This window comes from Ziziphus jujuba, chromosome 4, assembly GCF_031755915.1.
Source record: "Ziziphus jujuba cultivar Dongzao chromosome 4, ASM3175591v1".
NCBI classification, from domain to species: domain Eukaryota; kingdom Viridiplantae; phylum Streptophyta; class Magnoliopsida; order Rosales; family Rhamnaceae; genus Ziziphus; species Ziziphus jujuba.
In genome coordinates, this window is record NC_083382.1 from 18,846,890 (window position 1) to 18,866,484 (window position 19,595).

Sequence of the window (19,595 nt, forward strand, 5' to 3'; positions counted from 1 at the left end):
TTAAGTATCTAGATGTAACATATTCTTTTTTTTTTTTTTTTTATTCAAGAGAATAACGTTAATGCAATAATTGGAATTTTGCTCTTTTTTTTTTTTTTTTGGTAAAATAATATTACTCATATATGTAAACGGGGATCATATAACATGTTATATCAACGTTTATACATGCAATGAATTAATAATTCCATGTTATTCACACCAAAAATAAATAAATAAATAAATAAAGTCCATGTTATAATAATTTGTAGGACAGACAATTTGTACCACAATCCATGAAAATCCAGACTGTACCGCAAGATTATATAAAAAGGACCCTATATTAATTAACTAGTTCCAATCACCAAAACAGGAAACAACTAAAGTATAAAAACTGACTTGAAAAGTCCCTTTTTGCTTGAGTCAATTGGTTAGTGAAGTCGGAAAATGGCAATGTATTAAAAAGTACTGAATTCGATGATCTGAGGTAATTCCTCTCCTAACTGGTTTGGATATTAGAAAACGGCAGGCCAAGCAAAGTTAATTAAAAAAACAAAAAAGGTAAAAAAAACATAAAAATAAAATAAAACTAGTATGAAATTATACAATAGTTGCTTTCAAATGTAACCAAAAGCTACTGCATTGATTAAAAAAAAAAAAAAAAAAAAAAAAAGAAAAGAAAAGAAAGGAACTCTTTGGTCCATTCTTTTTCTCCGTTTTAGCTGCCGTTTATAAAAACAGATTCTAACTTCTGGCTCTGCGAGATCTATACCACAGAATCAGAAAACAAAGAAATCTGTACCCGATTATGAAACCGAACATCACACTTAAATTACCCCATTTCTGTGACTCTTTCAAACCTTTCTGAGTCAGAAATTGATCACCGTACAAGAGGCATTGATCTTCAACACTAGCCAAGCATCTACTCCTCCCCTGCTCTCCTCCATACTCGTTTATCATGAAGCATTCAAATGGGTACTTGAACAAGCTCAAATAGTGCATGAAAATCCAATATTTTGGTATGTCTTCCTTGGTTATGAAATACCCAGAAAACAGAAAGAAAGACCCCATTACCCCTGCCACCAAAGATGTTCCTGTAATGAAATTTTGGACAAGAGCGCTAAAGCAAGCCACAAAAGAGTTCGACATCAAAATGACCATCCAAACAACCATTGTGAAATAGAGAAACCCATCTATTTGTCTTCTCAATCCTACTAACCAATAGACCGGTATGGTGTAAAGAATGGCAACCATTAATAGGAAAGGAAGGAACACTAAAGTGTTTGAGATAACATAAGAAGAAACTCTATAAGCTCCTCTTGAGGTTTCTCTCATTAGTATTCTCCTTTCTTGCAAGTAAATTGGTAAACCTTCTGTTGTGGAAGACAATAAGAAGGTTAGGCTGTATGCGAAAAATCCGATATGGGTTTGAAATTTGACTCTTTTCTTATCATTTGTAACATTCATGAAAATTGTCCCGAGCACGAACCCAGCAAGAATAGCCTGAATTATTCTTGCGAGAAATAGCTCTTTGGTTCTAAAAATGTTGTTTGAGAATCTCTGACTCAGTATTAAAACCTCATTCAATGGAGGATTTGCATAAAACAGCTTATTTTCTGATAGATTATCCGGGATTAGATTCGTGGGGAGGTACTCGTATTGCTCTTCTAGTTCACTTTCATCCATTTCACTTTCTTGATCAATATTCATGACAAGGGCTTCTGTAACTTCCATGGCGAACTCCATGACATTAACATGCCGAGGAATGGTATAGCCCAAAAAACCAAGACGCTGTTCGAGGAGTTGGAGTGATCCACGGTGAAGAAGAGTCCCATTTGATAGTAACAGAATCTGATCGAACAGCTCGAGAATTCGGAAACCGGGTTGATGGATTGTTAACAAAACGGTCTTACCTTGTTTAGCAGCCATGGATTTGAGCAACAAAGTTACATGAAAAGCTGAGGCAGAGTCCAAACCCGACGTCGGTTCGTCGAGTAAAAGAACAGCTGGATCATGAACCAGATCGACACCGATTGAGACTCTACGCTTCTCACCCCCGGAAATACTTCGGCACGATTCGCTGCCGATTCTGACATTTGCAACTTGTTCGAGTCCAAGCTCCTTCAACAATTCCCCAACTCTATATCTTGCCCTTTCGAGGTCGCCATGCATTCGCAGACGAGCGCTGTACATGAGAGTTTCTTCCACACTGAGAAGGGGGAAAAGGGCCTCGTCTTGCGTGACGTATCCCGAAACTCTCCTGAAATATTCAGCATTCATTGGCTGCTCATTCACCAGAACACGGCCGGAGATTCTATTCGTCGGTACCACTCCGCCGAGTATTTCCAGCAGCGTTGTCTTTCCTGCTCCGCTTGGACCTGCTATGGCGGAGATGTGACCCGGTTTAGCTTCGCAAGTGACATTTTTCAAAATGTATGCTCCTGGGGAAACCTCTCTCTTGTAAACAGAACAGAACCGATAATGATCAGTCACTCGGCGAGATAGCTTGTAAGAAAGTTTCTTGGTGGTGATTCGGAATTGGGTTTTCTGTTTGCCACCGGAATCGGGTTTTCTTGGTAATATTTCCATTATTTGAGAGAACAAATAGAAAAGAAAATTTAGTATATGTGATATTAGTGGGGATGAAAATATAATGAAGTAGAGGGAAGAAGATGAGCTGACACACACCAAACCGGCTCTTCATTGCACACGCCAGCTATTTCAGACTTCAACTGATATTTCCTTGCATGCATGGTTTTGACAGGTTCCGCTTTGTGGGGTCAGTTTCCATGTTCTCTAATTCAGAAATGTAATAGACTGTGCACTTGGTAAGAATTTCAAGACCATATAAGGTCACCTAAACAATGTGAGAGATATTTTCTTTTTAGTGTGTTTGGCACTTTTAAATCTGGTGTTTGTTGTACTTATTTTATTTCGACTTTTTATTTTTTTTTTTGGGTATTTTCTTTTGCCACTTCTCTCTTTCTCAAGTAATTCTAGCTTAAAACACATTTATATATAATGAATTACTCGTTCAAAATTTTTTATTAATTGCCAAAGAAAGTGACAAAAAAATGCCAGAATAAGAGGAATGCGTCATTATTAAGGTTAAAACTCTCTATTACCTAAAAGACAAGGGACAAACTTGTCAAGGAAAAAAAAAAAAAAAAAAAAAAGGGTAGAAGTGCCAAACACCTTGAAGTTGAACTAAAAGTGCAAAAGATATTCTTATTATTATTATTTTATTTTATTTTTTAATGTGTTGACCCCTACCCAGAAACTCAATTATGAGGGACCGGAGCTTTATGCAATTTTGGAGTGACTTACTGACTCTCTATATACGTCCAAATTTATATAAATATAAATTGACGGTTTCAAATATGTAATTAAATTGGGTTAAAAAACGCTTTTCTCGAGTAAAGTTGAGGGTTTGTTTGACCCAGTCTAGGACTGGTGGAATGGTCTTGGATTAAGCCACGAGAGTGGTGAGCAGTTGGAGGTTTATCATCGATACGTAAGCGGCGGTTAAACAAAAAAAGAACTAATTAAAGCATTTAATCAACTACATAGGTGATCATAAAAATACACAAACCAATATAGTCCATGCAGAACTTACTAATTAAGATATTATGTGCATAATAATAATAATAATAATAATAAGATATTGTATAATGTCTTTCAATATATGTATATATATATATATATATAGAGTCCAGTGGTAAACCTTTTTGGATTATAGTTTTAAGTCCTAGATAAAATCTATCAGAAAATAATTGTTTATTTTTTTTGTTAGGCCCTCAGGCCACTCTTTTCTTTCGGTGGACTCGAACCCGTTCATGAGGTTTAGATGGAGGTGTTCGTACCAACTGAGTTACCGTACCAACTGAGTTACCGCATTCTTTTCTATCAGAAAATAATTGTATTAATAAATATGAAAGCATTATGATAAATAAATATATATATATAAAAGTATATAAAAAAACCTAGTTGTCCTTATTGTCAGTTTATAACAATATTTATCTTATTAATATTACTAATTGTATATGTTTAATTAAATCGACCATTTCGTCTTTAATATTTTTATTTAAATCCCTCAGATCCTGTGTTCAATCTTTGACCTAGATAAAGAAGTCCTCTTCCTCTTTAATAAATAAAAATAATAAGGCCAACGATTTCCTGTTCTCTTAAACCATTCATACCCCTTGATCCTGGTGGAAACTGCACACGAAATATATATTTTCTTTAATTTATTTTAAGGAAATTAGGCTGTTGGCAATCAAATCAATGGCCTTTTAAACTAGCCGCAACGTATTTGGATTTCCTTTTTTACTCTTCTTTATTTTTTATTCCTTGCAATAACAAACTGTTTGGAAGTTGAAAAACGAAGTTACTGAGTAAAGTATATAATTGTACGAGAATTTGTTGCAATGTCAATTAAAAACGTACAAGAGGCAGCTTGCGCATATAATACCTTCTCTTTTTTTTTTTTTTTTTTTAGTTTTTTTTTAATATATATATATATATATATATATTTTTTTTTTATGTTTTTCTTTACTTTCAATGTAATTCATTAAGAATGACTACCTAATTTGAAGGACACGTTTTTTCTTTTGTTGTTAGTTATTAGTTTATATGAATGCAATTTGATTTCTCGTAAGATTGATCTGCACAAGAAATTGTGATTAAGGTGAACCCAACAACAAATATATGAGGCACCTCTTATAGATTAGTAGCAAAATCACTATTTTCTCAAACAATAATATGAATTCAAATTCTCCATCTTCAATGTTTAAAAAATAAAATAAAAAAACAATAACAATGCTATGTGACATATATATGAGGATACAAAGAGTTATATTAGTGGCGGTGTGACCAATATTAGTAAAAACGAAAATGAATAGAGTAGGTCAAATTTGGTGAAATGAATATTAGTCGGTCAAATTTGGTAAACTTAAAATTTATATAAATTGTTGGGTTAATAACTCATACAAATTTATCATGATATTTGGTAAAAGGAGAATGTATGTCTAAAGGGAAAAGCATTATAGAGGAAAGTAAACTAGGTCCAAAAGAAAAAAAATACTGTAGAGAAAATGTGTCATATTTGGTAAAATAGGACTTTACATAAGGTTTTGTGAGATTTTGTGAGAACCCAAGCCTAAAGGGGACAAAAATGCATACAATGTTTCATCATTAATGATCCATAACCATTGTCTCTTATGTGCTTCTTAAATATTAAATGGTATAGCATTACGAAAAATTGAGTAAGACAAAGGATATATTGACTATTAACTTTTAGCTACCACATTTGAAAAGATGTAATTATGGCTTGAATGGCAAGAATGATTACATAAAGCAAATTCGGAAACTAAAAACTTAACCTAGGTACTTTCCTAATCCTAGGAGGACTAATAATGCAAAAACAAAAATAAAAATTAAAAATATGCAAAAAGGAAGCCTAATTTCGACATCAATATTGAATAAAAATTTTGCAACAAAATTTCCAATTTCCTAATCCTAAATCAGAAAATAACTAAAAACCCTAAAAATTGATTTTTTTTTTTTTAATGGCGCGGAACTATGAGAATAGAAAAAAAGTATACATATACATATATATATATATATATATATATATATATGTATTTTAGAAAAGAATTCGGCAACTCTAGAGAAAAATTAATGGAGAAAAAATTTAAACACTAATTTTTTAAGCTCTTCCGAAATTAAGGAGAAGAAAAGAAGAAAATTGAAAAGAAAACAAAGAATTAAACTAGAACAAATTAGAATCAATTTTCAAACAAGGTGATCAAGCAAGTTTGAATAATAAACCGTAACATGCAAACTAATTCAATTTCAAAGCAAGAGAAAAGAAGAAAGTTAATATAATAATGAATCCAAAGACAAATAATCAAAAGACGTGCCTTCCCCTGCAAAGGCACCAAAAACTTGTTGTGATATTTCCACTAGGAAGTACACAAATAATTAAAATGGTTATAAGAGTAACCATGTATCAAATCCACTGCGAAAGTTGGATTTAATTAGTTTGCCTTTTTATAGTTTTGATACAATATTATATTAAATTGATAGTTGTTGTAAGAACCAATTGTAATATTACATCAAAATCAAAGATACAAATATTATTAAAATAAAAATCAAAATGAATGAAAAGAATACCAATTGAATAGAATATTTGAAAGCTATGCCTATGAACAAAATTCACAATACAAGATAAATAAAAGAATACAAAGAGGTAGGAATTGAAGAGATTAATCGAACACAAAAATTGTGTCGGTGACGTCGCCCTAATTCTATTTCCATACTCTTCTTCTTCTTTGAGACTTCCCAAGATTCAAATAAACTTCTTCTGTTGTGGAGGAATGGTGATGATGGCATGAGGAAGAGAAGAAGGAAAGTTGGCAGCTTGGGAGGAAAAGACTTTTTTCTTCAAAGAGGATAAGACTTGATTTCTAATGTGTATTGCAATCCTTTATATAGATATAAGGTTTCCTCTCTTTTTCCTAATTTTCTATATTATAAAATACTAGTAATAATCTCACACTACTTCTGGCTTCCATAAGTTAGGAATTCCATCTAATATCCTAAAAATAAAAAATCCAAAAATAAGATAATAATATCTTTTACTTAACCACCAAGAACTTATGTTGCTAAATTTAGAACTCAATTAGGGTTTGAGTGTTTAATGGGTAAATAAATGAATTTGGGCTTGAGCTTTTAGACTTCAATTCTTCTATACATTAGCCCTCCAAATCGTGCAAATCATTGGACTAGACACATTAGATCCTTCTGTTGAGACTTCAATCAAATACAGCTTCAAAAACACTAAGCTTATGTAGATATTCTGACTTCAAATGGATGTTGGTACCAATCCCTTCATCATTTGGCCATCAATTTTTATATTTTGCACATGTCTTAAGAAAATTCTCCAAAAGAACCACAAAAAAATTCCACTTGTAGCTCTAGATATAATCAAAATAGTAATTGTTGCATAAAAAATCAGCATCTTCAATACAGTACAATACAGGAAGAATTAATTCTTCATATCTTCAAAGTAAATAACCAAGCTTTTGAAAACCATGGCCATATTAGAAAATTAGCTGCTTAGCTTCATAAATGCTCCATAAAATGTACCATTCCAATTTTTTTTTAAAAAGAATCCAAAATAGCCTCAAAACAGTATATTTTAGTGTTTTTATCTAAATACAATAGAATTATGGATTCAATAGTTATTTATTATAACTAGGCACTAATAATTAAGAAAATAGCAAATAATAAGCATAAATAAGCGCTATAAAATTGTAATGTTGGACACTCGTCACACCTCCCATTTCAGGTTTGCTAGTCCTCAGCAAATAAAACGGTTAAAAAGTAAAACCAATAATAAATTAATTCTTCAAAACTTATAATCATTAAAACTATATGTAACATCCAGACCTAAGACAACACTCAGAATTTTTTATCAAAGTTTAGTCGAAGTTGACTGGGTAGATCAAGTGGGTCCCATAGTTGACTTTTTGTTACAAGAGAAATTCCATTTTGATGGAGGCACCTTGGTAAAGTAGCATCGACCTATGTCCATAAACTAGTAGCACATGAAAATTGGAGATTAGATAAGAAAGTTATGATTAAAACAATGTACGTTTCAAACTTATCAAGTAAGCCAAGGTTGACCTTGACCTTTTATTCATATAAATTATGGCTTTTATTTCTGTACAATCATATAGTGCTCGTCGATTTGAGTCTGTAAACTACAGCCACGCTTAATTTGGACTTACAGTTGAAAAGTGATAGATCTATAAAGTTGTATTTATTTTTCTAGGACTGATTATCTGGGTAGTTTTTATGAAAAAGAGTGTAAAGGGATTTTTGAAAAATATCCCTAAGGGGTGCCATGTATTACCAACCTACTGGTGCCATGTGGCACATTTCTTTCCTTTTTTTTTTCTTTTTCTTTTCTCTCTCTTATCTGACGAAAAAAAACCTCTCTCTTTCTCTCTCTTTTCCTCTCTCATGGGTTACTGGAATTAATCATTTTCCAACCACCTAATGTGGGAACATGACTGCCACTAGTAGAGCCCAGTTGTCGGTGAGCTCGGCAGCCTAATTTCGCACTCAAATAGTTGGTGATGCACTTAGATCGGGCATTTGTAGTTGGCGGTGATATGTTTTCAAATTTCGATGATTCTGCCATTTTTTGGTAGTCCAAGCCCAACCTATACCCCTATCCCACTTATTTTGGACCTTTTAAATCCAAATATGACCTCCATTCATCCAAATTCGAAGTCATTCGAGAGTTATGTCGATTTTATGTTTGGCTGAGAGTTATGATTTACTGGCTAGTATTGGCGAGTTGAGCTCCTTTGAGCTAAGTATTCTCGATCCTCATCTTGTAAGCTTTCATTTGGTATATAGTTTACCGGTTATGGTTTAGTATTTAAAATTTTACCTTTTTTAAGCTAATTTTAGAAATTACTATAAACATTGGTTTACATGGGAAGTTCCTCCTAGGAAAATTGATGCACATAGAATTCCATTGACTAATAGGGGTTAATGAAGTACTTAATTCCATAAAATTTAGCATAAATAGGAGAAACTTTAAATTTTTGGGCAACAAGCCATTAGGGATCACTATATAGCTAGACTCCCCTAAAGTTCAACTTCAGAAACTCGAAGCAGTAGAAGTGAATGTTAAATTATTTAGTAGACTACAGTACCCTTTAAGAGTGTAAGTAATATCTAAATAATATTCTAGCGTATGTTAGGCACTCGATAGAAATTGTGGTGGACCCTGTAGTAAAACAATGATGGATAAGTGTTAGTACTGTAAATGACCCGTCTTTTCTAAGTTTTATTTTAGAGTAATATATATATATATATATATGTGTGTGTGTTTATTATTATTAAATTTGGTTTAAAGGTGTTATTTAACAAATTATTATTAATTGAGTATCTTATAAAATTCAAAAAGGGTTTAGATGCTTATATTTAATTAAAATAATTTCATTTATTGAGTTATTGTTTTAATTGCCGATCTACGATTATGGGAACTTTAAATTATTGGACTAGTTGTAGAACTAAAAAGATATTCATTTATCTGGTTTCTTTTTAAATGCTTATGTGCTTTGATTTTAAGTATAGCTTACGTTGGGATTGCGAAATTATTTATCATGAATTTTAGTTTTGGTAAAACAACCATATTAATAAAACATGTCTATTTATGTATATATATAGGTATGTTTATATATGTGTGTGTGTGTATAATTAAGTAAATTTATATGGTTTTGTGAGATTTGTTTATTTATTTTTATTTACTTATTTATACGTTGATTCAAAAGTTGAGGAGGTATTAGCTTTCAAGCAAATACTGTAGCCTTCGGACAGATGTATTAGCCTTCAAGCATGTTGTATTAGCCTAAGGGTAGGTATTGCATTCTCCGGGCAGACATTCCAGTCGTTAGGCAAGCGTGTAACCTATGAGTAAGTTAATTAAATCCCTTGAGAGACCGTATACAAATTCATATTTAGGTATATATATACACATATAAAGGAAATATGTATTCACGTTGGCTCAAGGGAGTGGTAATGTTATTGGATATACTGCCATGACCTAAGCTATTCAATTTAAGGTATTATTTTATATTTATGTGTTAATGAATCTATTTAATTTAAATATATCTAACAATCTGTTGGTTCTTAACAGTATAAACTCGTATCTGTATATTTCCTTAGATGTTGAGAGGCAAATTATATAATTTAGGATCTGGGACTTAGGGTGTCTTTATCCATCATGATTATTGCTATTCATCTTTTTACCTATGTGTATGTGTTGGTAAATTCATGAAGTGCTATAAAATTATGAGACAATAGTAAGTGGGAGGTGTATTGATGCAAATTCGTCCGTGCTCGCACAACCGACAACTCATTGGGTTGCTGACCTGATACGGATAAAGACCGGGCCGATCACTAGGGCTCAAGCTAAGAGGTTTAGGGAAAACTTTGCTGCCTTTATCCAGGGGGTAATTCATTCTCAAAATCACTTGTCTATATCCAAAGATCGAAGACCTATTTTGGGCATACAAGTGGTGGAAGCCGATATGGACCCGAGTAGCGATTTTTGTGCATTTATGGAGTCCGGACAGCAAGAAATGGTTCCAACTCTTTATGGATTCAAAAAATATCACTAAGAGGTCATGGAAACAATTCAAGGTAGAAGTAAAACCAACTTGTACGGACTTGTAAGGACAGCTTCAAAATTTGGTCGAAAATTGCTGTATTGCTTGCTGGCTTTACTGTATTTTGCTGAGTTGGCTTTTTCTCCTTTCTCCAAGCAAGGGCAACATTTGGGACTCTATAATAATTTTATTTGGCATCCTACAAAGCATATAGAAGCTGATTTGGAGCTCAAATTGGTCAAAGATTGGTCAAAATCAACTTAGTCAAAAAGCTAGTATTTTAGTTTCCTAATTTGATTCTACTTTTTGTTTTGGGAAATTACCATTACTTTTTGATTTTTATTTATTTATTTTCTGGAAAAATAATTTTAGGAAAGTTATTATTTTATTATTTTCATTGTAAATCAATTAATTCCTAATTCAAAATAAAGGAATTAATTAATACAAATTAGATTAGGAAAGGAGGAGACTTTCGGCCATATTAGGATTCTTCATTGCATGGCCCATTTTTCCTTTTTATTTTAGGGTTTTATTTTTGTTTTCTCTTAGCCTATAAAATGGCTTGTTTTTGAGGAAGAACGCACCATTAATAATATTCAGAATTTATTTTGTGAGATTGAATTTCTCTTCGTTCTTTTGAAGACCTAAAACACCATTAGAGAGTGAGTGTTTTAGTTTGACTTATTAATAGGACTTCCATCAACCTATTGTGGCATCTTCATTATAGACCAAGATTTCTAATCACAGGTTGGTTAGGGATCAAGGTGACCATTAAAACTTGAACATAATTAGATTCAGACTAATATAATACGGATTTAGGAGTAGGTCGTCCTAGGTTCATATCATGTAGGTGATCATAAATTTATAAAAGTACATATTTCTTGTTATGTGTAAAAATTCAGAGAGAGTCGGGCCATCCTGAAGTTCACATAGGAAACTTTAGGAGGGGTCCTAACACATAAAAAGGTACTTGCGGTTTATTATTTATTATTCATATTTACATTCCTAAGCTATGTTATCAAGGTTCTATAAACTTGTGGAAACTTATAGTCAGGTGGAAATGAATAAGCGGATGTATACTTCTAATGACTTTTTTGTGTAGGGAATATTTGGAAGAGTCCCATTTACAGAGAAGATGCAGTCAGATTTTCTATAAAATTTCCGATGGGATTTCTCCTAATCAGGGCCATCCCAGGGTTCTGTAAGTAACTTTGGAAGGGTATTGACACCATAGCTAAGCAACATGAAATGGTTGCCTCAAAAATTGAATATATCATCAACTCAAAATTAGTATCCAAATAATCATGCAATTAAATACGTTATTTTCTAATCAACATAATTATTACTCCCAAAGTGTGTATGTGAATTCAACTTTAACAATGAATATCATGCACTTAAATAAATCCACACTAATTATAGACTAAGATTATATTATAAACTTCATATGCTAGACATAATAAAGAAAACTCTCCACTAATGTAGATATGTTGCATCATCTTGAATCAATAGATCATTATCTAGCTTGTAATGTAAAGGCCAAAGAGTAAAAGGTTAAAAGAAAGAAAAAAATGAAAAAATAAATAACAAGAAAGAAAACTTAAAATCAAATATCAATAAATTTATACTTTGAAAGAACATAATATAAGAACACTGTGTTCTCCTTCCAAACTTATTTTCCTCTTTCCTTACTTCAAACATTTAAACTCCTTACTACTTCAATAATAAACTCAATCAACTCTTAAATTTCATTTGAGCAACCGTTCATTACCTTCAATATAAGGCATATAATATAATCCTTTCTCTAAAAACAATAAAAGTAATAAGAAAACAAAAAGCTATTATTTTGTTTTTGAAGTATGTCATCATTTATTGGCTAATCATCATCATAGATTGAATTATTATTATTATTTTTTTTTAGAAATGCCTTTTTCTATCATATATCCTTCGGCTTTTTTCTATCTATATTTCTTTCTTTTTTTTTTTTTTTTTTAATGATATGATAATATAATGAATCTTGATGATCATATTACTTAGCACCTCAAACTTTTGATTTCCAATACATATACATCAATTTATTTTCAAAAGAAATAAAGGATTACATATCAAAGTCTTAACCCTGCATATACCATACCCTTAACTTAATTTTTCACCTTATCCCTCCTAATTTATATCATCAAATATATATTTATATCAATTTAATATTAAGCTCTCTTCATAATATATAAGGTAGAAAAGATATATCATTTAGGCTTATCATAAAGGTAGGTACATGAGGTTCCATGATTAAAAAGGCCACTAATATGCATTTTATATATGCATGCTAATGAAGGCTAAAAATTTGGTACTAAAGATATAATAATGATAGAGGTAGGCTAGAAAGGCTAAACTCATTATAAAAATGGTTTAAACCACTTTTTCAATGATGCAATACTCTAGGATTTCGCCTCAAATATTGATTATGCAAGTTCTAGGGCTTAACTTAATTAAAGACTCCAACTTCATACAAATCTTTTTCAAAATACAATATAAATCGTGCTAAGTTGATTAACTGCTCAAATTTTTTTGGAAGTTATATAACATGTTGAACATATCTTAGGCATAAATCATACATAAAAATAATTCAACTACTTAAGAATCAAATCTATATTAATCATAGTCTTATAATCAGCTAATCATATTATTCAACACAAAATATGAAATGTTTTGAAAAATTTCACCAAAAATCCTCCATAAAGAAGCTTATTATCTTAAAAATAAAAACAAGAAAAGCAAATAAACATATTTTTGAAGTCGTGGCGAGATTGATTTCCTATTCCAACTGAATGAGGGCCACACAGCCGTCAACCCTGTTGGAAGTACTTTCTAGATCCAATCTTCTGGTCTTTCGTTCTCTATTCGACTAAAACTAACATGATGAAACTCAACATATTCATCCATGCATTAAAGAAACCATTTCAAAACATTGAAATGCGACCTCCAACTTAAAATGAATATTGTCCTCAATGTTATAAACATATAAATTTATGGAAACTAAAAGATAAAAATTTAGAATACTTTCCCGGATTATAGATTACCTTGAAATTGCAAGAAAGTTCATCACCAAACCTAAAAAATTGCATAGGTACTGCAGTCATATATAGTGCAGCGGGTTTACATCTTTTTTAATGCTTTTGATACTCCTTTGAACGGTTCAATCAAATCATAATTCCTCATAAAAATTGAAGGTGACTTTCCTCATATTTCTTACAAGAAAAATAATTAATTAAATCCTTCAAAATATGAACAAACAAATAAAAATAACAAAAAACAAACTAAAATACAAGATTTCTATTAAGTCAAAATACCAACAAACTAAAATAAAAGAAATTAAAACCTAGAAATACTCCATTGAAATTGAAACACTTCAGAAAAATTTCCAGGTAGAGCAGCAGATTTTAGCAGCATTGGGCACTACTTTAGAAGTTGAATTTTGACCTGAAACTTTTGCCATATGGTCTACACATATTGAATTAAATCTCCACAAAATTACGAAGATCATATACTGTTTTCCTCTCTGCTTCAATTCGGAGTTATAATCTGAAAATTTTCCAGCATCGATTTCTCAACTTCAAAATCTAGCAAAACTAACAAACAGATTGAAAAGAAACTAAATACAAATAGTTACTTGAAAACTAAGGATGAACAATTGATAAATATGAAAGAAAGTCGAGTAGAATAGAATCAAAATGAAGAAAAACTGCCTTTGAAAAATTGATTGGTACCACAAGGTGACCAAATTTGTTTACAAGCTTTCAACTCACAAAGTTATGCGTCCATATCATATGACTCACTATCATCATTCATGCATCCATGCATATATTATATTGGAAAAATGCTTTCATAGAATTTGTCCCTCAAATAAATCTCCAAGTTCAAATTTCTACCAAATTCGATTCCGTCTCATTCTTGATGAACGATTTGATTTTTTTCCTTTCAATTGCCTAAACACAAAGTAAACAAATTAATTAAAGCTAATAAACTAGAAAATAAATTAAAAGAAAAACACGAAAGAAATAAACTTAGGTTGCCTCCTAAGTGCGTTTGTTTTGAGTAATTAAATTGACTCCTTTATTAAAGCTCTATCCCGGATCAAAAGGATAGCTATTTCTACCTCCCAAACAATTATTGAAAAATATATTAACTTGCTGCCTTTTACGTAAATCTACTTTATCTACCAATACTTCATCTATCTCTTCTATATGGAATACCTTCTCTACCTTTGAATATAGTATGTTGTGAAATATAGAAAATCAACTTCTCTTGACCAATTCCAAATATTATAGATGCTTTCTCACATTTACCTATATTAATAATAAAAAATCAATACAGGAAATAAAAGCTTATCAATTTATAATTCAACATCTTCTATAATTCCCAGTAGTTTCTTGATAGAATGTTCCGCCATTTGTAATGTATCATTAGTAGGCTTGAGATCTCCAATTTCTACTTTCACAAAAATATTATAAAATATCGAAGTTATGCTAACTCCTATATCATATATACAATTATCAAATTTAATGCAGTTAATATAATAAGGAATAGAAGAACTCTATAAATTCTTAAGCTTAGGTTGCAACTTTTGATCTATCATAGAACCACATTCTTCCTTTAAAATGACTTCTTCCTTCCAAAAGTTATGATCTGAATTTTCTTGAGCCTACTCTTGTTATAGTGAACGGGCAAGGATCATATTTTATGCTTGAGACTTCAAGGCATCACTCAAATCATTAAAATGCTGCAAACAAAAACCAAAAGGTTGCTGCCCCGTGTCAGTGTCTACAATTTTGCTTTCAGGTTTGGGGCTATAACTCATGTTGTAAGTTGAATCTTGAGCTGAAATTTTTCATCAGTCATTTCTTAATATGTCATGAATCACTCCATAAAATTTCAGGCCTTTCCAATATTGTTTTCTCCTCTAAAGATCAATTTAACTCACTGTTTCAGAAAATACTGCACTGTTGGATTCTTTGACTTGGTGATTTAGGTTTGGCCTCCTTTATCATCCAATTTGCTTACTTCAATACTTCCAATTGCTGAAATGGCTCTTTTCAGATGTGGAGAACATACTTTGAAATCTTAAATTGATGTTGGTCTCCAAAGGTTCATTCAAAGCTTGAACTACTTCAACGTTGTCCACTTTTGGTCCTTCAACTTGGGTAGGTATTTTTCTTCATCTAAATATTGTACTTCTTTACTTTTTGGCTCCTTTGGGATGTGCTCTTGAGTATCCACATGCTCTTCTTCCTAAATTTCATCCTCCTCAAATTACTTTCCATCTTCCAAAACAATGGCTTGAGCCTACTCTTCTTGGATGTTACTAGATTTCTTCCTTGAATAGAATTGTTGTATTTGTAACTATTGTCACTACAAGAATCAGGATGATTAGTGATGCAATTAATGCATTAAACAAAATAAAAATAGATGCATTCTACTACGTCGCCTGACTTGTGTCGCTAAAAACATTATACCAACGGTGACATATTAGTAGAGTCGCCTAATATTGAAGAAACAGAGATGCAGTACAAAAACATGTCGCTAAATATAAAGAGACTTGCGACGCTAAACATAGAGGAAACAGCAGTGCTACATCTATTCGTCACTAATTTTTAGAATTTTTAACGACATGTCTACCACTTCGTCGCTATTTTATGTAAATTTATGCGTCGCTAATTTGTAGAATTTTTAGCGACTTATCTACTGATACGTCGCTGTTTACTTTCAACTATGTGTTGCTAATTTCATAAATGTTTAACCTTTAGCAACTTTTTTGTTTGCGTCGCTGAATATTTAAATAAAAGCGTCACTAAAAATAGGGGCATTTTGACAATTAAAGGAGATGCATGTCTAGAGCGTCGCTACAGGTCACAAATGGGGACAATTTTGTTATAATGTGTCGCTACAAGTCATTTTCACATAAATTTTCTTCTTGTACGTCGCCATTTCTTATTTATTTATTTATTTATTTTCTTATTGTAATTTTGTTAAAATTGATTAAAAAATTATAAATACAAAAAAATTAAAATAATAAAATATAAAAAAAATTAAAATTAGCTTCACCCAAAATAATTATAATACAAAAATTTAAAGTAAACATTTTCAAAACAAAATAATTGTAAACTAAATTAAATAGTATCTCGTGAAATATTTTTACAATTTGGTAAACTATTGTATATGCAAAAGAAAAAATAATATTAATTAAGTCTCCATGAATTGTATACTCACTGAGCTGGAAGTTGACAACTCGTTGTTAACGATATTATACTCTCATACTACATTTGAAAAAATTAATAAATTTATAAACACTTATTCAAAATAAATATATATCAATTATTAAAAAGTAATTAAGTAAATGAAAATTTAAAGAATATTATCGTTGTTCTTATGAAAGCAAATCAAAAAATTAATTAAATGAATAATAATAAATGTCATAAATATTACTTAAAATATATAATCTAATAAATCTACGTACCAATTTATTTAGAAAGTATTTTTTATCCATATCCCCTCATAGTCATTATGAACATAGCCACTCTCACATTCATCCTCATTATCATTTTCATCGACACTTGGCAACTGTATGACAAATGGATTGTGAGCTATCATAGTATGGCTAAGAACATCTTCTTCAACCAATTTTTCTTCAACGAAAGTACTATGTTGTGGTGTAGTTAAAACAACTGACCATCTCGAATCAAGTTGATCTTCAACATAAAATACTTATTGAACTTGTGAAGCCATAATGAATGGGTTAGATTTATATCAAATTTTATTTAAGTTAACACATGTAAACCCCATCTCATCAACTTTCATACCGCTACCGTCAACCCAATCACACTTGAACATGGGAACTCAAAACACAGTGTAATTGACATCCCAAATTTCTCTTATGACCCTGTAGTATGCCATTTTAGCTAAAATTGGGTTATTATCTTTAGCACTAGCAAAATACTCACTTTTGGCAATCACTTTGACACCACTATTTTGGGTGGCCCGCTTATTATCCCTATCTAAAATGTTGAATCGAACCCCTTTAATCTCATATCCTTCATGTTTCATTATTATCCATTGTGGACCATGGGCTATCCATCTTAATGTTTCAGAAACTGTGTGATTTGGTTGACTTCGCTCCTGTTCAATCTAGTCAATTGAAAAAAATATGAAAAATATTTATTCACTAAAGCTAAAGCTAAAACAATGATACTATATAGAATATTTAACTTCTCCATACCTTATCACATAACCAGTAAATAAATGTATGTTTGTGTTCATCTTGAAACCATTTTGCTTTTTTTCCTCAATGTTTTTTACTTGACTTCAAGACTTCAAAATGAATACAAAACAAAGAAATTTTTTTGTAATTAATAAATATATTCAAAGTATCAACTTATTTATGCATATTAATATATTCAAAATATTAACTAATTTATAATCTCAATATATATATTCTAAATATCAACTAATTTGTACATTAACATGTATATATACACCTGACATAGGGTGCCATTTCTAGTGCATTTGAAAGTACACATCTATGTACTTTCTCCCAAAGTTGTTGATCAATTGATTGATTTTTTCCACCTTTAATGGGGGCACCAACATCATTCTCATCATTTAAGTTTTGATATCTACCAATGGGGTTTCCAACTCCTTCTAACCCTCTTTGACATTCATTACAAAACTCAATCATTTCTTCACAAATATAACTCTCGGCAATACAACCTTCTGGCTGATTTTTATTTCGAACATAACCTTTTAATACTTTCATGTACCTCTCAAATGGGTACATTGATATGAAATGTATTGGTCCACACAATCTGACCTCTTGAACCAAATGTACAATGAAGTGAACCATTACATCAAATAAAGATGGTGGAAAGAATTTCTCTAGAAGGCACAAAGTTGTAACAAGATCATTTTGAATTTTGTCCACTTCAGCAACAATGATAGACTTCTTGCAAATTGCATTGAGAAAAAAAAACATAGTCTTGCAATTGCATGTCTCACATTTTTAGGAAGGATTGCACGAATTGCAAGAGGCAAGAGTTGTTTCATCAATGTATGACAATCATGAGATTTCAATCCTACCATCTTTATGTCCTCCATTGAAACAAGATTCCTAAAGTTTGAAGAATAACCATTTGGAACTTCTAAGTCCGCTAAACACTTACAAAACAATTTCTTCTCTTGGTTTGATAATGTATAGGAAGCTGGTAGTAGGAAAGTTCGATTTCCTTGCAGTTTAGGGGCTAAGTCTTTCCGCAAACCCATTTCTTGTAAATCTCATTAAGCATTAACTCCATCTTTAGTCTTACCAAGAATATTGAGCAATGTACCATATCTGCTGTCACAAACATTTTTCTCAATATGCATGACATCTAAATTATATCACACATGGAGAAATTGCCAATATTCCAATTCGAAAAAAATGGACTTCTTCTTCCAACATTCTTCAGAATCAACAGTCCTTTTCCTTTTGTTTGAGTTATCAAAACTCATTGCATTCAGCTTAGCTAAGATTTCTTCTCCACTCAACGGTATTGGGGGCACTCCAAACTCTTGAAATCCATTAAAAGCCTTCTTTTGCCTTCTGTAGCAATAATTTGGAGGAAGAAATTTTCTATGCCTGGTAAAACTCAAATTTTTCCCATGTTGGACAAGCATAATATCCCTTCACTGCATGACCGGATAAGTTACCATAAGCTGGAAAATCATTTACAGTCCATAGCAACACTGCCTTAAAAATGAATTTCTCTTGATAGTAAGCATTGAAGACCCTAACACCCTCATTTGACAACTTCTGCAGGTCTTCAACTAATGGCTTCATGTATACAACAATATGATTGCTAGGTTGTTTTGGTCTAGAAATTAGAAGACTCAGCATCATAAATTTCTGCTTCATATACAACCAAGGAGGAAGATTATACACAACTATCATCACAGGCTAACAACTATACCTACTACTCAACGTATTGTGTGGACTAACTCCGTCGGCTGCTATCCCAAGTCTCAAATTCCTATCTTTTGATGCAAAGTTTGGCCATAAATGATCAACCAACTTCCAAGATGGAGAATCCATAGGGTACTGTATTTCCCTTATCTTAACCTTTCTCCCATTGGCATGCCATGTCAAATTCTTAGCCGTTTCAACACTACAAAACATTCTTTCAAAACGCGAAATAATGGGAAAGTACCACAAAACTTTATTTGGAATATTGCTAACAACTCCATTCTTACCAATTTTCCATCTAGAAGATCCACATTTAGGACATTCATTAAAGTCCACATATTCCTTCCTAAACAAAATACAACTTTGAGGACATGCATGAATCTTGGTGTACTCTATTCCCAAAGCACTTAAAGTCTTCTTAACATTGTACATGGATATTGGAA

At 31.6% G+C, this 19,595-nt stretch overlaps 1 protein-coding gene across 1 annotated transcript; it reads right to left on the bottom strand.

Annotated features, from left to right (window-relative positions):
* Positions 1-646: 646 nt before the first annotated feature.
* Positions 647-2,839, bottom strand: LOC107417236 (ABC transporter G family member 10). Its single transcript, XM_016025840.4, has one exon. It carries the CDS (start codon positions 2,563-2,565, stop codon positions 721-723), a length of 1,845 nt encoding a protein of 614 aa, XP_015881326.3. The 5' UTR covers positions 2,566-2,839; the 3' UTR covers positions 647-720.
* Between the last annotated feature and the right edge of the window lie 16,756 nt (positions 2,840-19,595).

Bases quoted from the DNA above. Each gene is read 5' to 3' on its own strand.
- LOC107417236 (XM_016025840.4), bottom strand. From the start codon at position 2,565: ATGGAAATATTACCAAGAAAACCCGATTCCGGTGGCAAACAGAAAACC.